The sequence below is a fragment of the Anomaloglossus baeobatrachus genome, chromosome 9 (assembly GCF_048569485.1).
Source record: "Anomaloglossus baeobatrachus isolate aAnoBae1 chromosome 9, aAnoBae1.hap1, whole genome shotgun sequence".
Classification (NCBI taxonomy): Eukaryota; Metazoa; Chordata; class Amphibia; order Anura; family Aromobatidae; genus Anomaloglossus; species Anomaloglossus baeobatrachus.
Window position 1 is genome coordinate 90600236 of NC_134361.1, and position 24241 is coordinate 90624476.

At 40.2% G+C, this 24241-nt stretch overlaps 1 protein-coding gene across 1 annotated transcript; it reads right to left on the minus strand.

Moving 5' to 3' along the window:
- Positions 1–2023: 2023 nt before the first annotated feature.
- On the minus strand, positions 2024–15362 carry LOC142250510 (homeobox protein CHOX-CAD-like). The gene is given in 4 exon segments (XM_075322695.1): positions 2024–2263; positions 3870–4015; positions 14931–15344; positions 15347–15362. Coding segments are annotated over 4 exon segments (816 nt in total).
- Between the last annotated feature and the right edge of the window lie 8879 nt (positions 15363–24241).

Sequence of the window (24241 nt, forward strand, 5' to 3'; positions counted from 1 at the left end):
TCAGTGCTTCATGAGCCACCACACACAGACGTATCCAGGACATGGGCTACAACTGTCACATTCCTTGTGTCAAGCCACTCATGACCAATAGACAAGGCTAGAAGCGTCTTACCTGGGCCAAGGAGGAAAAGAGCTTGACTGTTGCTCAGTGGTCCAAGGTGTTGTTTTCAGCTGAAAGTAAATTTTGCATTTAATTTGGAAATCACGGTCCCAGAATCTGGAGGAAGAGTGGAGAGGCCACAATCCAAGCTGCTTGAGGTCTAGTGTGAAGTTTCCACAATCAGTGATGGTTTGAGGAGCCATGTCATCTGCTGGTGTAGCTCCACTGTGTTTTATCAAGACCAAAGTCAGTGCAGCCGTCTAAGAGGAAATTTTACAGCACTTCATGCTTCCCTCTGCCGACAAGCTTTTTGGAGATGGAAATTTCATTTTCCAGCAGGTCTTGGCACCTGTCCATACTGCCAAAAGTACCAATACCTGCTTTAATAACCACAGTATCACTGGGCTTGATTGGCACCAAACTTGCCTGACATAAACCCTGTAGAGAATCTATGGAGTATTGTCAAGAAGAAGTTGCTATCAAAGCAACCTGGGCTTCCATAACACCTCAGCAGTGCCACAGGCTGATCGCCTCCATGCCACACCGCATTGATGCAGTAATTCATGCAAAACGAGCCCTGACCAAGTATTGAGGCATTTACTGTACAGACTTTTCAGTAGGTGCCAACATTTCTGAGTTTAAAATCATTTTTTTAGTTGGTCTTATATAATATTCTAATTTTCTGAGATAATGACTTTTGGGTTTTCATTGGCTGTAAGCCATAATCATCAACAGTAGCAGAAATAAACACTTGAAATAGATCCCTCTGTGTGTAATGACTCTATATAATATATAGAAATAGATCCCTCTGTGTGTAATGACTATATAATATATAGAAATAGATCCCTCTGTGTGTAATGACTCTATATAATATATAGAAATAGATCCCTCTGTGTGTAATGACTATATAATTTGTGTTTTCCTTTTTTATTGAATTACTGAAATAAATTAACTTTTTGATGACATTCTAATTTATTGAGATGCACTTGTATTTGGTTAGTATTGTGGTCACTACCGTGTTTCCCCGATAGTAAGACACCCCCGATAGTAAGACTTAGTGGGGGTTTTGGGGGGGTCGGCTAATGTAAGATGTACCCCGAAAGTAAGACGTAGTAAAAATTTATTTATTTTTTTTTTCTTCTTTACAGTACAGTTATAGCGGCCGAGCGCTCAGCTGAGAGCCCTGACATGCCGCCGGCAAAGCGCTCAGCTGAGCACCCTGACATGCCGGCGGCTTAGCGCTCAGCTGAGAGCTGACACATGCCGGCGGTCTGGCGCTCAGCTGAACGCCCTGACATGCCAGCGGCTGAGCGCTCAGCTGAGAGCTGACACATGCCGGCGGTCTGGCGCTCAGCTGAACGCCCTGACATGCCAGCGGCTGAGCGCTCAGCTGAGAGCTGACACATGCCGGCGGTCTGGCGCTCAGCTGAACGCCCTGACATGACGGCGGCTGAGCGCTCAGCTGAGAGCTGACACATGCCGGCGGTCGGGCGCTCAGCTGAACGCTCGGCTACCGAGAAATGTTGAAATGTTGCAGTAATGTTGTCCGTGGCCCATCAGGACCATGGACAACATACAAAATCACGCAGCCTCAGTGCCTTCATGTGCAGCCGCTGGTGGTTAAGTTTCCTTAACTTGCGGTACACTTAGGGCGCAATCGCGGCAAGTCCCCATACGGTACATTGCATGGAGACTTTCTGCGATTGCTGTGGGATTTTTTCCAATATAAGACATACCCCGAAAGTAAGACATAGTGGCACTTTTGGGGGTAAAAAGAATGTATGACACTGTCTTACTTTCGGGGAAACACGGTAGGTAAGAAGAGTGGATTAGAAGCTGATGAGACAAAGACAAGAGTCAGTGAAACCACTAATGTCTTTACCAATCCTAGATGGGTGGTAATGGATGTGTATTTCCAACCCTTCATACAGTGACTTGCTGTATTATGCTGTTGGGCTGTAGGCCATTGTTCAAGTTGTGTGCAAGTTGTGGTGGTTGGTACAAAGAGCTTGACATTTCTGTGTGTGGCAGCGAGTCACAAAGTGGGTTAGGACTGGCTGAACTTGAATCACTTTGCAAAGAGCTTGTTCCATCAAATTGATTCATCTTCTTTTTGATGAGTTTCCTTTCCTTGGCTCTGCGGTTCTGGAACCAGATCTTTATCTGCAAGAGTCATATAAAAATAAAGTTGATTAAGCACTGAATGTTCCAAAGTATCATTTATCATTGATAACAACTGTTTGTTCATACATAAAATATATTGTAATGATAGTGCTATTGTAACTTGCAAACACTTTTCCTCCACCATATAAATACTTATATTGCTAGTTTGCAATCATTTTATGTGATTGCAGACTTGTGAATCCTCGTAGTGCACTGCGCACATGCTGTCAGGATTTTGGATTGTGACTGTAAATATGTGATTTCCATACCTGTGGTCACATAGCGACTAGACAATACAGTAAGGCCAGATACATCTAGTCAGAACGTGGCTGGAAGTATGCACAACAGCCTGCTCCAGACCCTGGAAAATCCTGACTGTGTGAACACTGCACGCACTCAGGATTCACAAGTCTGCAGTCACATAGCGGGACTGAAGAACTTACGCCCCAGGCCTGGACAACCCCTTAATCTTTAGTACTGTATTTGGTGCTCTTGGTATATTTAAATATGTACAAGAGAGGGGAAGTAAATCTCTGTCGGTTTTTTTAAACCAGGAAAACCCCTTTCAGGTGGCCATAGACATCCGAGTTGGGTGAATGCCTGTTCAGCTGACCGTAATCTCTCCCAACCCTCCCTATGTGTAGGTTTGTCTCCAGAGAGGTCTTAGGCTATGTGCGCACGTGTGCGCTCTGCACGGCACCTAAAAGGTGCGCTTCAGAGCGCAGCTGAAAAGCTCCGTTCTGAAGCGCATGGTGCCGGCGAGAACGTGCGCTCTGCCTGCAGCTCCTGCCATAGACAGAGCAGGGGCTGCCGGCAAAGCACACGGAAGAAGTGACATGTCACTTCTTAGAATGCAGCGATTCGGGCAGCAGCCGAAGCGCTGCGTTCTAATATGCCACGTGCGCACGGCCCCTGCACAATCTCCATAGATTGTGCAGGGGACGCAGGACCCATGCAGTTACGCTGCGCTACAAAGCGCAGTGTAACTGCATGAATTACGCACACGTGCGCACATAGCCTTAAGGTGAGATCCTTCTCTCCCTGATGTTATCTGAAATGGAAAAGTTCAATTGCCTTCAAAGATATGAGATGGTCTTCATATCCAACCAAAATAGTCAGCTTCAGTTTACCTAATTTTAGTGTTTTAGGGGCATTAAAATGTAGTCAGTACAAAAGTATCTTTCCATAAATGTTAAAGGAAAAGACACCAAGACCACTGATTTTGGTAGGACTGGCTGACTCCTCTGCCACCTCTGATGATATTGGTCAAAGAAGTGTTCAGCATATTGAATTTCAAATCCCAATCCTTTTGTGTTTAGGCGACATTAAGTGTCTGGCACAGGCTTACTGCCCTCTTAACATTTACATGATTTACATGAAAACCAAGTGTGCATGGGGAGCAGGGGTCAAGAGAAAAGGCTGTCGAATGGCCAACAGCAATGTAAGGTGAATGGGCACCTTCCCTCCGCAGGACTTAACAAGTCCAGGCATTAAACTAACATACTCCAGGTGAAGAGTTCACGTGAACCCTTGCTGCCAGGTTTCCCAGCAGATTACAGGTGATCACTGAGTCAATAAACTGTATGCAAATCTGATAATCTATTACCTGCCGCTCAGAAAGGCTTAAGTTTGCAGCTAGTTCAGTTTTCCGTCGGATTGTGATGTATCTACTGTAATGAAACTCTTTCTCCAGCTCCAGTCTCTGATGATCAGTGTACACAACCCGATATTTTTCCTTGGTTCTGGTCTTCCCTAAAAAAATAAAATAAGTTGCAAAATAGCCAAATTATATTCTGATTATTACCAGGAATCTGAAAGCAACACAAAAACTTTAGAAAAATTGTACCCCAAAAATATGGGAATTTCCATTTGATGAGGGAATTTCAAGAATGATCAGTAGCAAAACCAGATTATCAACTTGGTTCATTGATATGAATGGTGCCAGACTACGTTAGTTTCTCTGGAGGAAGCAATATGTCTTGGATGGAACTTGCCTCCAGGTGACTTGTACATTACTGAGACAGGATGTGAACAACTCAAGGGGGGAAAAGTAAAGGAACAAAAGCAAAACACAATTGTGAAGATAACAATCAAATACAACACAACTTAAGTGTGCTACTGCCTTTGATCCTTCCTAATTTTCTTTGAAGTTAGCTTGGAATCATACAGAGGAACAAAGACCCTAAATTGGTTCTCTAAGTGCTATTGAGGTGCTAATTCTAAGCTGATAGCAGACAAAGAGCTACAAGGTGATCTTATCCTTTCTGACAAGGAAAAGCCATAAACTGGTGGGCAGACTCCCTTTCATGTTAGGGAAAGTATATTCAAATTGTCTCTCCAGTAAAGGAGACAAACTCTAGCACAGCGCCACCTATTGGAAGTAGTGATCCTAAAAGTCACAAGTGGATTTTCAACAATCCATTGCAATATGACTCAGGATATATAAGCCAGATCAGAATCCCAATTTGCAGACACGGTGTTTCGGGGTGCTTGCCCCTCGTCAGTGCAAAGCATGGGGGTGTCTGATCTGGCTCATGAGAAAGTATAGTGAGATTAATACTTGTTAAGAAAAACTGAATTAAAGATGTTTTCCTCATACCTGAATGTCAGCCATATTCGGCTAAATTAGAACTATTATCGCTAAACCAAAGACATGGAGATTTGTAGTTATGATTTTTTGAGTCATGCTAAACTATCCGCACTAAATTGGCTTACATGTGTCGAACGCACTTTTACGCGCAGAGAGCAATCATTAATAGGATTGTTCTACCCAAATAAAGTATTCTACTTGGCGCACATGTCCCTTTTTTCTGCCGAGAAGGTTGATTCTTAAACGAGTTGGCACAAACGTCTTCAGTCACTCTGTATGACTGCAGACTGTAGATCCTCATGGCGTTATGTGCCCGACTTAGTTGCCAAACCTTCTTGCAATCACTTAAATGGGCTCATTCATTGGATAATTGGCAGCCTGTTTAGAAAGGACTTGTATTGGTAAATAAGCCCTCCTGCAAACAGCGTTTCTGATAATTATCCAATATAAATGCAGCCTTAATTAGGTAAGTCATTTTCCCGTTGCCTCAAAGAGTATTAGGCCTAAAGGCCCCATCACACGCAGCAACGTATCTAACAATATATCGCCGGGGTCACGGATTCCGTGATGCACATCCGGCATTGTTAGCGGCGTCGTTGCGTGTGACACGCACAAATGACCGTTAACGATGGAAAATACTCACCAAATCGTCTATCTTTGACACGTCGTTCCTTTTTAAAAAATTGTTAATTGTTGAGGACGCAGGTTGTTCGTCGTTCCCGAGGCAGCACACATCGCTACGTGTGACACCTCGGGAACGATGAACTGCAGCTTACCTGCGGCCGCCGGCAATGCGGAAGGAAGGAGGTGGGCGGGATGTTACATCCCGCTCATCTCCGCACCTCCGCATCTATTGGGCGGCCGCTTAGTGACATCGCTGTGACGCCGAACGAACCACCCCCTGAGAAAGTAGGCAGTTCACCGGTAACAGCGACGTCACTAGGCAGGTAAGTCCGTGTAACGGCTCCTAACGATATTGTGCGCCACGGGCAGCAATTTGCCCGTGACGCACAAACGACGGGGGCGGGTGCTTTCACCAGCGATATCGCTGCGTGTAACACCCACTAAAAACAAAATAAATAGATAAAACATCGCATTCCACTTGGACCAATATTAACCTACATGGCAGTACCCATGAGCAATTATTTTCTCAGCCCTAATCGGACCGAGAAAACAGTTGCAGCATGCTGCAGGTACAATGCGATCCTTGTTTCTCTCGCACCCATTCAAGTCTATGGGGCGAGAGAAAAATCGCACTGCTCTCACATTACACCGGTGCACTGCGAGTGCAGAGCGAGAATGGCAATAGCTGGCAATGGAGGAGAGAGGGAGATAAATCCCTCCCTCTCCTCCGAAGTGTCGGCCCTCCCCTCCTCAGTGCCGGCCCGCCCTCCGCAGCTGTGGTCTGATCGCATGATCGGACCTCAGTCGCGGTGACACTCGCATGACACTCAGCTCCCGCTGTGCTGCCAGCGTGAGCCGAGTGTCATGCGAGGATCGCAGTAGTCCCCGTGTGGCCCCTGTCTTAGAATTTGGATTATATGTGGATGAGAATATTTAGATGATGCATAGGAGATATTCCATTTATGTTTAGTATACAAACCCTGTTTATTCTAACTGGAAAAATAATATAATAATAATATTTATTCACTTACATAGCGCTATTAATTCCACAGTACTTTACATACATTAACAACTCTGTCCTTATTGGGGCTCACAATCTACATTCGCTATCACTATAGGCCGCTTTACATGCTGCGACATCGCTAGCGATCGCACCCACCCCTGTCGTTTGTGCATCACGGGCAAATTGCTGCCCGTGGCGAACAATATCACTGGTACGCGTCACACATACTTACCTTCCTAACGACATCACTGTGGCCGGCGAACAACCTCTTTTTTAAGGGGGCGGTTCGTGCAGCGTCACAGTGACGTCAATCAGCGTGCCACCAATAGAAGCGGAGGGGTGGAGAGCAGCCACATTAATGTCACTCCCACCTCGTTGCCAGAGGACGCAGGTACGTTGTTGTTCGTCGTTCCCGGGTGTCACACATAGCAATGTGCGCTGTCTCAGGAACGGCGAACAACCTGCGGCCAAAATGAGCAACGATATTTGGGAAATGAATGACGTGTCAACGATTTGGTGAGTGTTTTGGATCGTTAGCGGTCGCTCGTACGTGTCACACGCAACAACTTCGCTAACAAGGCCTGATGTGCGTCACGAATTCCGTGACCCCAGCGATATCTCGTTAGCGATGTCGTTGCGTGTAAAGCGGCCTTTAGTCTTTGCAGTGTGGGAGGAAACCAGAGAACCTGGAGGAAACCCCCATAAACACAGGGAGAACATACAAAATCCTTGCAAATGTTGTCGTTTGTGGGATTTGAACCCAGAACCCCAGTGCTGCAATGCTAACCACTGAGCCACTGTGCCTCCACTTCAAGGTCCCTATATTTAATATTGAGGCCCATACACTTTTGGCCCAACACTCATTTAACAGGCAGCTATTACTCTTGACTCCATCGTATAAATTAATACTTCTCTGAACCAATATGATTTTAGTTGAGACAGAGAAATCATTAGCTGTCACACTTTATTGCAGTCACTCATCTTTTCAGAGCTCCATCTTGAATGAAGTGTAAGTGCACACGTTTGATCTGCTCTCCATTCATTGTCTATGGGACTGATGGAAATAGCCAAACACTGTACTCAACCTACCTAAGGCTGCTTTCACATATCCGGCTTTTTCTCTGCGGCACAATCCGGCACTTTGCAGGAAAACCGCAACCGTTTTTTTTTGCTGCCGGTTGCGTTTTTCCTGCATAGACTTTAATTAGTGCCGCATTGTGCCGCATGGGCTCGCGTTCGGTCCGGTTTTTGCCGCATGCGGCAGATTTAGCCGATGCGGCGGCTGGATGGAACGTTCCCTGGCACGTTTTTTGCTCCGGCAAAAAAAACCCGCATCGCGCCGCATCCAGCCGATGCGGCACTTTTCCCAATGCATCCCTATGGATGCCGGATGCGGCGCGATGCGGCAAAAACCGCATCCGCCCGCCGCATGCGGTTTTTGCCACTGCGCATGCTCAGTAGCATGCCGCAAGCGGCAAAAACCGGACCGGCCGCATGTAAAAAACTTATGCAAAGGATGCGGTGTTTTCACCGCATCCGTTGCATAGGCTTCACAGCCGGATTGAGCCGCAGAGCTCAAGCCGGATGTGTGAAAGTAGCCTAAGCAGTGTTTCTCACAATGAATGGAGAAGAGGTCAAACATGCATATCACTTTTCCATTCAAGACTTCTACAGAGCCCCATTTTTGGATCGTTTGGGATCTCAGTGGTCACATCCTCAGCGATTACCAAGAAATAATCTATTTTATGGAGAATATATATCTTTCACTTCTGGGAGTACGGAAAAATAATGCTATCTGCTGGAAATATATACAATCTGTTGAGGGATATATGGATTGGAAAACCACATAGCGATCAGCTGTTATAATAATAATAATTTTATTCATTTATATAGCGCTATTAATTCCACAGCGCTTTACATACATTGGCAACACGGTCCCCATTGGGGCTCACAATCTAGAGTCCCTATCTGTATGTCTTTGGATCAACTGGCAAACTGATTACTGATTCTGCATGACACAACAATATAACCATTGCTCTGTAGAGCGGTTATCTGTTCTAATAAAGGAAGGTTCAAACATATATAACAGGTATAAAAAGTGCATGTCAATACCAGACAAAAAAGGGATGAGAAGAGGGAAACAGCTCACCAGCATTAATTTTACCTGTACCGAGTGAAGAAAGTCCGCATGGAACCACCGAGGTGCAGTCTTCACAGAGGCAAAATTGGTAAAATAATCTGCTCCAGAGAAAGGATCTCCATGTTAAAACGTCCAATTTATTAACGAATCTTTAAAACATGCACAAGGACAATCCGATACAAACCAGTGTGTGTAAACCAACGCGTTTCGGTGCAAACCCTTATTTATTGTTTACATGCACTAGTTTGTATCAGATTTTCCCTATGCATGTTTTAAAGATTTGTTAATAAATTAGACTTTTTAACATGAAGATCCCTGTGCCGGAGCAAGTCAATGCTAGACAATGTAATCACTGGAAAATGACTGGCCCAGAAGAATAGTTTTTTTTATTCTGTAGAAATAATAAGGTTAGTTCATACTTAATTTATTACCTGATAATGATCACCATTACTAGTGTAAATATATAAATATATATATATTTTTTTTTAATTTACTTACACACACACACACACACACACACACATATATACAGTATATATAGCCATATATATTCTATATACAAAATTCTCTGCAGCTTAGGAATTTGCAAGAAAAGTGTTTGTCTCCTTTATTTATTTTTCTTAATGAATTACTTCTTTCCTGTGGACGCTATTTTTACCGAATGACCCATTTACTCTGTTGTTTATTTATTGCACCTTCACAAAAATTCCTTTTGTATCATGCACAAAAAGAAGGGACTTGTGGTGCGCTCTTTGTATAGTAGTGTTCATTGTAAAGTAGAAGCCAATGTATTTATGTCCAGTTCTTCCCATGCTCAACCCCCAACTTTATGACTTTGCCAGCTGTATTTATCTATAGGCAACATTTGATGCGCACAATGTATGAAGAGTATTCTTCAAAAATGGTTCAACTGGGCGGACAATGAGAGGTTCTCACTAGTATCTGGAAAATCCCTTTTATATAGAAAAAAACAATAATTTTATTAGATATGCATTAAAAGAAGGCAGACAACATATACACACAGGTGCAAAAAAATGTATACCACAAAAGTGTACATGAAAAAGGATCTATATTTCAAAAGAGAACAAAGGTGCACACTTCATGCAAAAATGGGAGTGTAAAATGGACAGCAGCCCTATACTGTCAAATATATAGATAGATGACAGATATATATATATATATATATATATATATATATATATATATATATATATATACATACATACATACAGAGAGAGAAATATATATATATATATATATATATATATATATATATATATATATATATGGGAGAGCACTAGGCTGCCCTAATCTACTTCTACCTTCACCGCAAAGGTTGGCACCACAAGTTGGGGTGTACCCTTACTCATCGTTGATTCTCTCTCGCTGTCCCTGTAGTACTGTACTGAAGCACCCATCCAGATTGATGGACTGTACATATAAAGCACCAAGTATTCATTAAACCAATCTCAATAGTAATCAAAATGAAAAAGTCAGAGAAATACTCCAATAGTGAAACGGAACATCATGTAAAATAATATTCACATGTATATAATACCAAATTACCAGAAAATGCAACGTCATGAAGTACGGTACATGTATAATGTGTGCAACAGCCTATGATGAAAAAGCGCTAGTGCTTCACATAGTGCAATGAAAGGCAATAAGATACATATGGGGCTAAACATGAAAGAAAAAAAGAAGGTATTTCCCTTTAATGAGGTCCTAAAGCATGGCCCCGACACATTTCAAACCATAACAAGATGCATGCTCATCAGGTTGTAAGTAGGATGGCAGAGTCTGTGGCTATAATGGATAGTTAGTGCTGACTTCTTTTAATGTACATCTAATAAAATGATTGCTTTTATCTATGTAAAAGGGATTTTCCAGATACTATTGAGGACAATGAGAGAATGTAACAAAATAATTTCTATCCTATCTATCTATCCATCCATCCATCCATCCATCCATCCATCCATTCTTCCATCCTTCCATCCATCCATCCATCCATCCATTCTTCTATCCTTCCATCCATCCATCCATCCATCCATCCATCCATCCATCCATCCATCCATCCATCCATCCATCCATCCATCCATCCATCTATCTATCTATCCATCTATCTATCATTTATTATCTATCTATCATCTATCTATTTATCTAGCTATCTGTCTATCTATAATTCATCTATCTCTCTATCATCTATTTATCTATCTATATCTATGTCTCTCATCCATCCTATCTATTATTTATCTATCTATATCTATATATCTATTATCTATATATCTATTATTTATCTATCTATAGCTATATGTCTATCACCTATCTAAGTCTATCACCCATCCTATCTATCTATCTATATCTATATATCTATCATCTATGTATCTATCTATCTATCTATATCTATATATCTATCATCTATGTATCTATTTATCAATCTATATGTCTATCATCTATTTATCTATCTATCTACAGTATGTCTATCATCTATTTATCTATCTATCTATCTATCTATCTATCTATCTATCTATCTATCTATCTATCTATCTATCTCTATCATCCATCCTATCTATCTATCTATCTATCCCTCTATCTATCTATAATTTATCTATCTATTTATCTATCTATTATTTATCTATCTATCTATATGTCTACCATCTATCTATATCTATCATCCATTCTATCTATCTATCTATCTATCTATCTATCTATAATTTATCTATCTATCTATCCATCTATCTATTTATCTATATGTCTATCATCTATCTATTTATCTATATCTATATGTCTATCATCTATCTATATCTATCATCCATCCTATCTATCTATCTATCTATCTATCTATCTATCTATCTATCTACGGTATCTGTCTATCTATCTATCTATCTACGGTATCTGTCTATCTATCTATCTATCTATCTATCTATCTATCTATCTATCTATCTATCTATCATCTGTCTTTATCTATATCTATATCTATATGTCTATCATCTATCTATCTATCTATCTATCTATCATCTATTTATTTAGTTATCTATATCTGTATGTCTATCATCTATCTATTGATATTTTAGTTTAATCCTTGTCCATAAAATGTCTACAAGGGTAATAAAACCTGAGGTCTTTTATTTTCTGTGAAAGTCAGCATTGTTTCCAAAGGGGATAGTGGAAGACAAAATTGCATATCAAAGCTAAAAGGAAAAGAAGTGTGAAAAGGGTCTTCTACCTCAATATGACAGATTATCCTTAAACCATGAATAATGTGGCCAAAAACCAGGGACCTCACAATGAGTTTACAAATCACCATCATTAGCATGTAATGAGGAGGTAGCCTCCGGTCTGCTCTCTGGTCCATATTATATGCAGAAGTCATCATACCCCAAGAATCACTTCTGCAATATGGATATGTTGCTCCTAATAATATAATATAATATATAATATATGGCATTACATAATTGACATCTTTTCTATGTTCTGGCTCTTTAGAAAGAGTTTCCATTAAAATCCCATTTACATGGGGAAATGATCCCATTATGCAGAGCGCTCGTAAGGGTAATGAATTGCCTGTATCTGAATGCAGAGATTTGAGCAATTTTCTGGTTGTGTCGTTTTATGTGAAATGACCTTGGGTTGGTCAATTGCCAGAACCAGATTAAAAAATTATACTATGGTTTATTCAGACCCGATGGATTTGCCGCAGCCGTTTGGTGTTTATTCTTTACTGCAAATCTGTAACACAGTACAAAGCAATAGAAGTGAATTTATTTTTATAATATCTGTTCACACATAGCAGACAAATTTCCCACATAATTGTAGGAAGATGTATTCCTATCCACTACCTGTCCTATATGTTGTGCATCTCTTTCGGAGTATTGGTATGGGTTTCACCCTTTTTATTTAGGGTAATCAACCTGAAATTACTGATCTGGTTCCCGATATAATTCTAAAGCTGGCTATATACATTACATATTCACTGACAGATTCTGCCAATTTTTGAGGGATCAGTCTATAGGGAGACATAAGACAAATGAATCAATTGCGGATATTCATCATGTGACTTAGACGATGATAAGTAATGACTATTGTTATGAGTTGCTAAACAATAAGTTCCATTATCTCTTCTTGCTTTGATTGTATCAGATTAAAGGGCTAATTTATATTTTTGCTCTTTTAACAACCTATGCCCTATTAGCAAAAAGTATATATATATATATATATATATATATATATATATATATATATGTCTCACAACATTTGTATACTTTTACATTTTCAAATGACAAAATTGCATATATTAAAATAAAATGGCGCAATAGCCAAACCCACACCCCCTTCCCGTTTTACCCAAACCCCTCCCCAACATGTCTGTGAAGGCCCCCTTTAATCCCTAGGTAACTTAACAGATAATCTTGACCTAATTATTGTATATTTTCCTTCCGCATATAAGCATTTTTTTTAAAACTTTTTTTCAATGAGGGGGTGATATCTTTAAACCAAGTCTAAAAGACCCGATTAATCAGTTGCATTTTTTTAAAGTCACTTCTTGATTTTCATCTTGAGATATTCGCTAAATTTGTCAAAATGGCATACTAGGTGTGTGAGTTTGCATCAAAGTAAAAAAACAAAAAACCTTCTTTCCTGTCGCGAGTTTTTGACCAAAAAGTCGCATCTTTTTCAGAATCCCGCTAAAGATGTGAGTTTTGAGAAGCATACATAAAATGATGCCACCTGGAGTAGAGTTGCGCCAAATTTTGTGACCTTTTTAAAAAAGTTGAGAACATTTGGAGTAAATAATCTTTGTACACAAAGGGGAAACAAAAACAAGATATAAAAAAAGAGTTTAAAAAAGGTGCAAATAGAACAATGCATTGGATGCAAAAAGTCAAAACTGGAGAAAAACAGTCACAAAGGCAATGACGAAGGCGAGAGTGTAGTTTCATTTGCTGCCAAAAAGCCCTAAGGTATAAATTTCGGGAATCTTTCTATGTATACAATGGAATAAACTCAACCAATAATAAGCATTAAGGTCAAATCTATATGTGGCCTTAAGTAAATCTGATCACTTTTCTCGAAAGTCTTTAAGCCTCATATGACCATAAACAATAGAATAGTCCAACATCTTGTAGACCACATTTTGGGCATTCATTAGAAGAATTCTCCTCTATTTAGTCCTATAGGGATAAAAAATGAATCATGTAATATTTTTAATAGAATTTCTCAGCATTTTCTCGATGGTTCACGTTATCTAATAATATTTAAGGAGTCTATTCTTTCCAAAGAGCATCTTCAGATCTTCTGCCATTTCAGTCAAGTTTTAAAGAAGATCTCCATGTTTTTGCTTGAACACTATATCTTTTTGGGATGGCATGGGATTTATACTCTTTAGATATTACATTTAGTGTCACATTTTTTATTATTTTTTTATGTTTTGCTCTTGTCATTTACTCGTTTACAGATTGACGGACGCTTGCTCACATATCTAATATCTAGGGTCTAAAGGTTCTCGTTCTGATCTGCCTTCAGTGCTAAATGTTCGCAGTAAAATATATGATTACGTGGTGTAAAATACATGTACTTTTACATTTTGGATTTTCCTTCACATGTATATGTTACATAAACCCCTCTGAACTATCAAGTAGTTGTGAAGTTATATTGGTTTGACAGTTTTTATAGATTTATTATGGCTGGCACACCCTCCAATAAACACAACATTTTACTACCATTTCCCTTACTTGTGTTAATGAGTTTTTGTACGATATTTGCTTGTGTGATGTCAGTAACCCGCAGCTAGGGAGTGAATTATGGAGCTTTAAATGATATATGGCAATGTTTGTTCTCGTGTGCTTATATTATTAGCTTATTATCCGATTTTCATGGTATTATTTAACGTCAGAAAAACCTCAAGTTGACTTTTTCTAGATCCTGAAAACTAAATCTAAAACATCACGACTGTAAACATTGAAAGGTATAATTTTTTATTTCATTTAGTAGCAATAAATAGAAATTCTCCTTGGGAATTCGTAATAATTAACGAATAATATTTTGGTAATAATACATATATATGCATTTTTAAAAAATTAAATCTAGATATAAATCTAAAAATAAATATACTATATATATATATATGTGTATATATATATATATATATACATATATATATATATGTATATATACACGGTATATATGTCTATATCTATATATATATATATATATATATATAAAAATATATATATGTATATATATATATATATATATATATATATATATATATATATATATATATATATATATTTGAAGCTATATTTCTCACCTGTAGATGTAGATTGTACTGTTTTTCTCATCCATTCATAAGAATTTTGACTTTGCCTGCCTGGAGAATTTGTGACTGTATGATTTCCCTCTGCTGAATGTAAAATCCCAAGTCCTGAAGGATGTGGAGAATTGTAACCAGGAGAATTGTAAGGAAATTGGTTTGGTGATAAGTCAGTTGGCTGTATGGAACTGGTGTTGGATGTTGATGCAGAATAAGTATTCCAATCTTCCCGAGGTGATCCATATTGAGATCCCCATACTCCACAAGATTGTGCTTGGTTATCCACTGCTGGCACAGGGTGATAGGCCACGTAATTGAAATATGGTTGGTTGGCTCCATAATTTTGTCCTGTATGGTTGTTAATGCTATTTGTTGATCTTACAGAAAGTGGATACATGCTACCGACCTTACGCCACATGTGATATTCATAAGTGGACCAGTCCTAGCAGTGTCATCGTCAGCTGAAGTACTCCTGGAATGACCCCTGCTTCTCTTACTCTTTTGCTCTATCTATAAATGACCCCTGCAAGCCCTGGAGTCCCTTTCCTATACATGACTAACAATGGTGTGACCAGGTGCTGGCAGTAACAGTTTACTAAGGCCCTGTCTGATGTCAGAGATAACTGCCTGCCCCCCAAATACATTTGCATTCAAATGAAAGGCTGAATATCCAAGTCTCATCACCTTGTTGCTACTTTCAGTGCTTCCTTTTTATCCGGTGCCCTAATATAAACTTTCCCACATGTCCTGACCCCTGTCCAGTCAATTTTCAATTTTGCTTCATCCCATAATGGTCTAAGCAGTTTACCATAGTCGTTATTATTGTCTGATCTTCCATCTCGACACATATTCTCTTGGACTATATTTTAAATATCATTCACAAGTTCATAAAACTCAATTAACAAAAAAAGTATTTGTAATGGTCACGATTATGTAAAATAATCCTAATTTCATGTTCCTAACTACCGCATGACATATCATAGGAAAAAGATAATTCTCAGGTCTTGCTATTTGATAGAGGGGTAAGAAAAGTAAGGCACGTAATCTTCATGACAGTATTGATGCGGGGGCCAGGTAGAGTGTGAGGCTTCAGATTAATTAAGAGGCATAATCTTCTGAATGAATCAGGAGTGGTGATGGGCAGACTTACAGATACCTGGGATCAGCGGGTCAAACTGGGTTAAAAGAAACCTCAGTTCGGGCCCGGAATTGATCCCAGATATCTGGCCGGACGCTGGTCCCCATATAAGTCTATGGGGACCCGAATCAGGAGCTTAAAAATAGTGGTATAAGTGTTAGGGGGATTAGAACAAACACTTCATACTTACCAATCGATGCACAGCTCTAACGCTACTTCTGGGGCTGCTTATTATCCTTCATACATATTCGTTGCTTCCCCCGCCCACCGGCAGTCCTGGCATCTCTGATTGGTTGCAGTCAGATACGTCCCCACCCCGTATGACAACGTGTCTGACTGCTTTCAATCAGTGATGCTGTGTGTGCATCTTTATTGCTGTAAAAAATAAAGAATTAAAAAAGGTGGTGTAGGGTCCCCCCATATTATGATACCCAGCACAGATAAAGCATATGGCTAAAGGCTGCAGCCCCCAGCCATGCGCTTATCTTGGCTGTGTATCAAAATAAAAGGAACCACATGCAGGTTTTGTTTTTTTTAATTATTTAAATAAATAATTTAAAAAAAACAGCGTGCGGTCCCCCAATTTTGATACCCAGCCATGATAAAGCTGACAGCTGGGGCTAGTATTCTCAGGCTGGGGAGACCCATGCTGATTGGGCCCCCCAGTCTAAAAATAGCAGCCTGCCGCTGCCCAGAATTGTCTCATCCTTTAGATGCGGCAATGTCTAAACATTACCCAGCTCATCCTGATTGCACTGGTATAGTGGCAAATGGGGTAATAAGAGGTTAATAACATCTCACAGCTGCCACTAAGCCCTAGATTAGTAATGCTACGTGTCTATGAGACCCCCCCCATTACTAATCTGTAAGTGCAAAGAAATAAACATAAACACAAAAAAGCCTTTATTTGAAATAAAATACAAAAATACACCCTCTTTCACCTTTTTATTAACCCCCAAAACACAAAGGTCCAACTTAATCCACACAAGGTCCCACGATAATTTCAGCTCTGCTACATCAGAAGTGACAGCGCGCAGGCATAGAATATAACCACCCGCTGTGAGTTTCAGGCAGTGACGGAGCCACAGAGATGACAAGTGATGCCACTTAGGTTATTTGAGGTCACAGCTGGAGGTTCCCACAGTCCTCCACCCGTGATAGCAGGTAACCTGATATCAGGTGACCTCATTGAACTCAGTGACATCAACCTGGGAATACCAGCTCCCAGCTGTCAGTTTTATCATGATTGGGTATCAAAATTGGGGGGACTGGATGCTGTTTTTAAAACTTTATTTATTTACATAATTGAAAAAAGGCACATGAGGTCCCTCTTATTTTGATACACAGTCATGATAAGCACACGGCTGGGGGCTGCAGCCTATAGCTGTGGGCTTAATCTGTGCTGGGTATTATAATATAGGGAGAGAATTTTTTATTTATATATTTATTTTTACACCAATAGAGACACACACAGCACCTCTGATTGGTTGCAGTCAGACAAGCTGTCAGAAAGGGTGGAGATGTTGTTTGACTCCCAGGACTGATGGTGGGCAGGGAAGCAGTCCATTTGCATGAAGATGATGAGCGGCCCCGGAAGTAGAGGGAGTGGCCCCGGAAGCAGTGTACAGTCGAGACCAGTAAGTATGAAGTGCTTGCTTTATTCTTGTTTTCTTTCGTTTTTTTTACTACCTGGGTAGTCGGACCCAGAGTTTCCTGAAAACTCTGGGCCCGAGGTCGGTGCTCTGGTTCTTTTGAACACACGTGGAACTGGACTCTTACAGTCCGGGTCCTCCCATAATTTATCATGAGCATCTAATGTGTGGTGTGTGCCTCTGTGTGCACGTTGCCACAAATCCTACTCCTGTTCCTGATGGTGTAAGATTTGTAGCCTTGTGAACACCACCACTCGGCCCCCCCCAACTCCATCCACTTTGTTGGAGTTGGGTGAAAATAATATGAGAACACCAAAAGATGCATAATTTTAGCACAGTCTTGAGTTATACCAAAATTTTGTGACTTTTCAAAACTGTTCACACCAGATTCCTGGCATGAAAACTTTAATAACTTAGGCCTGATGTTTTTGTGTTTATAAAAACTTTACTTTTTGTAAAATGATGATCATAAAATATCACTTTATTCTTCAATAACTTATGACTTGAAAACCACATTAACATAGAAAGCGAGCTATGATCCAATTAGATGGGTTTGTTTTTTTTTTTTCCCTAAATTGTTATGTACTCTGCTTACATGTGGCAAATTTTGTGGTGCCACTTTGTGGTGCACATGTGGGTGCAATGTTTAGACATATCAATCTGTAACAAGACATCCACAAAACTGCAGTTTCCTATTCAACTATAAACATGACTTCATAGGATTCACTCTGGGGGCAAGACTAGGAGCGGTAAGGATGTGTCCGCACTTTGCGTTTCCACCTGCGTTTCAGCTGCTTTTTAGGTCCGTTTTGAACTGCAGCGTTTTCATGCCAAAAGGCATGCGTTTTGATTTTCCAGCAAAGTCAATGGAAAATGGGAATTTCCTGTCCGCACTTTGCGTTTTCAAACGCAGCGTTTAATTTGCATAATTTGTGGCAAAAAACATGCGTTCAAAGAAGCAACAAGAAGGTGAATATGTCTGCACTCGATGCAAGCATGTTGCGTATTTGGAAGCCAAGGTAACTGATCTAAATAAGCAGCTTGCAACACTCAGGGGCATTGCAAACCTGGAGTGTGTATATTTATAAAATCTAACCTAAAACCTATGTTGAATGATGACATTGGGGGGAACTGCAACAATTTGGAGTCAGTATGGGTAAATGTACATGGGGATGGGAATAATGGAAAAATGCTAATTGGAGTTTGCTATAAGCCTCCTAACATACCTGAACAAATAGAGGGTGAAATGCTCGAACAAATTGAAAAGGCAGCTAATAATAATAATCGGGTTCTTATTATGGGGGATTTCAACTATCCAGACATTCAGTGGGACATAGAATCTTCTGGTTCTGCTAAAACCTGTAAATTCTTATCTACCATTCAAGACAATTTCCTCTCTCAGATGGGTAGATGAACCGACCAGGGGTGATAATTTGCTAGATCTGGTCCTGTCAAATAGACCGGATACCATTTCAGACCTACAGATCCGGGAGCACTTGGGCACCAGCGATTATAATATGGTAAGCTTCAAAGTAATATTCAATAGAACATTTCAAAGGGGAAATGCAAAAACCTGGAATTTTAGGAAAGCTGATTTCAACAAATTAAGGGAAGAGCTTAAAGGTATAGATTGGGACAAAGTCATGGTAACTGGGGATACCGAACATAAATGGGGTAAGTTTAAGGATATACTGCTAGAGTCCTGTAAAAAGCTTATACCCTCTGGTAATAAAATGTTTAGGAATAAAAAGAAACCACTATGGATAAATAAGACTGTACAAAGTATAATAAAACAAAAACAAAGGGTGTTTAAAATCTTAAAGACTGAGAATACAGAAATAGCATTTCAGGAGTATAAAGATATCAATAGGAAATGCAAAAAAGAAATCAAACAAGCAAAACTAGCTACTGAAACAAAAATCGCCAATGACATTAAAATAAATCCCAAAATCTTTTATAAATACATGAATGCCAAAAGGAAAACAAAGGATAGTATTGGCCCCTTAAAATATAATAACAAGTTAGTTATAGAGGACAAACAAAAGACTGAGATATTAAATAGGCATTTCTCATCTGTGTTCACCAAGGAACTGACTGTACCAGGGATCATTCAACAGGAGAAAAATCAAAGGTATACCTGATATAATTAATTTAACGCAAGAAGAAGTATGCCTACGTCTAAGTAAACTAAACATTGACAAATCCCCAGGGCCAGATGGCATTCATCCACGAATATTGAGGGAATTGAGCTCCATTATCGACAGACCGCTGTATCTCATCTTTTTAGACTCGCTTGTAACAGGGTTGGTGCCTCAGGATTGGAGGATTGCTGATGTGGTACCGATATTTAAGAAAGGTAAGAGGGTAGATCCAGGCAACTACCGTCCAGTAAGTCTGACATCAGTAGTATGCAAAGTTTTTGAGGGCATTTTAAGGGATGACATGCAAAAATATATTGCAGAAAATAATATAATAACTGACAAACAGCATGGATTCATGAAAGATAAGTCGTGTCTAACCAACCTCTTGGGGTTCTATGAGCGGGTAAGTGCAAACCTGGATATTGGTAATGCAGCTGATGTGATTTATTTGGACTTTGCAAAGGCATTTGATACTGTACCACACAATAGCCTTATATTAAAGCTCCAGAAGCAAGGATTAGGGGAAACTATATGCAACTGGGTAAGGAATTGGCTAAAAGATAGGAAACAAAGAGTAGTCATAAATGGTACATTCTCTAAATGGGCTGCAGTCAGCAGTGAGGTGCCGTAGGGATCTGTGCTAGGACCGATTCTGTTTAATCTCTTTATTAATGACCTTGTGGATGAGATTGATAGTAAAGTGTCAGTCTTTGCTGATGACACCAAACTATGTAGGATATTAAAAACTGACCTTGATAGTACAATATTACAAAAAGATCTGGATAAGATGTCAGAATGGGCAGATACTTGGCAAATGAGATTTAATGTTGATAAATTTAAAGTAATGCACCTAGGACGGAGTAATCCTATAGCTGCATAGACATTAAATGGAAGTAAACTCGGGACTACAGAACAGGAGAATGACTTGGGTATTCTTATTACAAATAAGCTGAGCAGCAGCACTCAATGTCAGGCAGCAGCTGCTAAAGCAAACAAGATTTTAGGGTGTATAAAAAGAGAGATTAGATCCCGTGATCCCAACGTATTGTTACCTCTCTGTAAATCACTTGTAAGGCCACATCTGGAATATGGGATCCAGTTTTGGGCTCCACATTTTAAAAAGGACATTCAGAAGTTAGAGGCAGTTCAAAGGCAGGCAACTAGACTACTATAAGGAATGGAGGCCGCCCATATGATGACAGGTTGAAAAAGTTAGATATGTTTAGCTTAGAAAAAAGACGTCTCAGAGGAGATCTCATTTATATGTATAAATACGTGTGTGGTCAATATAAAGGACTGGCACATGACTTATTTCTTCCAAAGACAATACTAAGGACCAGGGGGCATACACCGCGAGTGGAAGAAAAGCGATTCTGACAGCTAAATAGGAAACGGTTCTTTACAGTTAGAGCAGCCAGACTGTGGAATGCCCTACCACAAGAGGTAGTAATGGCAGATACTATAACAGCTGTCAAAAAAGGGCTGGATGATTTCCTCAGTGCACACAACATTGTTGGTTATAAATGACTTAGTGACCAAATGTAGAACTGGTGGAGGAAGGTTGAACTAGATGGACCTAGGTCTTTTTTCAACCTAAGTAACTATGTAACTATGTAACATGTCAATTGTTTTTGCCATTTGGGCTGCGTTTTGCTAACATTGAAGTCAATGAGAAGTTGTAAAAAGCAAGCAAAATCCAAATTTCAGCGTTTTACCTGCTTTTTACCTGCAAAAATAATGCGTTTTGGCCTACATAAACGCATGCTTTTTTAACTTCAAAATAATGGAATAATATGTCCCTTTAACACACACATAGTCCGAAAACTAAATTAAAGGATATTATTTGATTATTGATATTTTAGCCAAAAATAGTATAAAACCGCTATAATTTTATTAAAAACAACTATTTTCGTTATGATTTTATAAATTATATTTGTTTTCTTTTTTTTCCCCCTTTTTTCTTAGTGTTTGTATGTTAAAACTTTATTTAGGGGTGTCTGTGTGTTCAAAACGCATCTGAGTTTTGGCAATGGAAAAGCTCTAAAAACGCGGCAAAAAAGCGGTTAATGCGCATGCGTTTTTAGCGCTATTTTGTGGTCAAAAGCAACTTTGGCAAAATCAAGTACTGCAAGAGGATGCATTTAGACATGCGTTTTGGACGACGCAAAGTGCGGACACAGCCTAACACTTAAAAAATCCATTTATATAACAGTCGATTGTTGACATCTATTTGTGGCCAACTTATTCAGGCTTGATGACATGCCACATGACTACAGCCACTGCAGCTTTCTTTGGTGAAGAAGAACCCGTTCACAACATCAACTGAAGTCCAGAACACTCTCAGTGAAGTAGGTGTATCTGTCTCTAAGTCAACAGTAAAGAGAAGACTCCATGAAAGTAAATACAAAGGGTTCACATCTAGATACAAACCATTCATCAACTCCAAAAATAGACAGGCCAGAGTTAAATTTGCTGAAAAACACCTCATGAAGCCAGCTCAGTTCTGGAAAAGTATTCTATGGACAGATGAGACCAAGATCAACCTGTACCAGAATGATGGGAAGAAAAAAGTTTGGAGAAGAAAGGGAACGGCACATGATCCAAGGCACACCACATCCTCTGTAAAACATGGTGGAGGCAACGTGATGGCATGAGCATGCATGGCTTTCAATGGCACTGGGTCACTTGTGTTTATTGATGACATAACAGCAGACAAGAGTAGCCGGATGAATTCTGAAGTGTACCGGGATATACTTTCAGCCCAGATTCAGCCAAATGCCGCAAAGTTGATCGGACGGCGCTTCATAGTACAGATGGACAATGACCCCAAGCATACAGCCAAAGCTACCCAGGAGTTCATGAGTGCAAAACAGTGGAACATTCTGCAATGGCCAAGTCAATCACCAGATCTTAACCCAATTGAGCATGCATTTCACTTGCTCAAATCCAGACTTAAGACGGAAAGACCCACAAACAAGCAAGACCTGAAGGCTGCGGCTGTAAAGGCCTGGCAAAGCATTAAGAAGGAGGAAACCCAGCATTTGGTGATGTCCATGGGTTCCAGACTTAAGGCAGTGATTGCCTCCAAAGGATTCGCAACAAAATATTGAAAATAAAAAAAAATTTTTGGGGTTTGGTTTATTTGTCCAATTACTTTTGACCTCCTAAAATGTGGAGTGTTTGTAAAGAAATGTGTACAATTCCTACAATTTCTATCAGATATTTTTGTTCAAACCTTCAAATTAAACGTTACAATCTGCACTTGAATTCTGTTGTAGAGGTTTCATTTCAAATCCAATGTGGTGGCATGCAGAGCCCAACTCGCGAAAATTGTGTCACTGTCCAAATATTTCTGGACCTAACTGTATAGCAGAGCATGGGGAAGCAGTGTGCCGAGGACAAGATGGATATCAGAAAATAGGAAAGCTGGGTGCTGATAGAGGGATTTCAGATCATGGGAAATCTGGGTGCTGTGGGTAAGAGCCAAGTGTCAGCATCATTATCCTGTACCCCGAGTGTCAGTGTCATTATCCTGTACCCTAAATGTCGATGTACGTGGAGGGGGGGCCCAGGTCTGAACTTTGCACCGGGGACCCATCAAACTCTAGTTACACCCCTGCACAGTCATATACACTGACATACATAGATACACATCATACATGCACACACAGACATATTTTTATATTTTTATATATATTTTTAATATTAGGAAGCCGGCAACAGCCTCATTCACCTCCCCACTTGTCTCCATCCAGCTCCTCCTGGGTATGTGTCTGTGCCACGCTGATTGGTGGCAGTCACTAACAGACGTGGCCGTACATAGAGCACACTAACACCGATGTATATACACATCACAAGAGAGGCTGGGGACATACACATTACTGGGGGGCATACATATTACTTAGGAAAGGGGTATATAGCAATGGGGGGCACAGAGCTCTAGAGGGGGCAGTGGCTCTGAAGTGGGGGGGTGACATGCAGCTCTGGGGGTATACAGCTCTGGGGTGCAGGGGACATACAACTCTGGGGGAATAGTAGTATGCAGCCCCCATATTCCTCCATATAGTGTTATGAAGCTCCCATAGTCCTCCATATAATATTATGTAGCCCCCCATGTAGCATTATGCAGCCCCCATATTGCACTATGCAGCCCCCATATGGCACTATGCAGCCCCCATATGGCACTATGCAGCCCCCATATGGCACTATACAACCCCCATATTACATTAAGCAGCGCCCATATAGTACAATGCAGACCCATATAGCAGTAGGCACCCTCATGTAGTATACAGCCCCCATATAGTACAATGCAGACCCATATAGCATTAGGCACCCTCCTGTAGAACACAGACCCTATATAGCACAGTGCAGACCCAG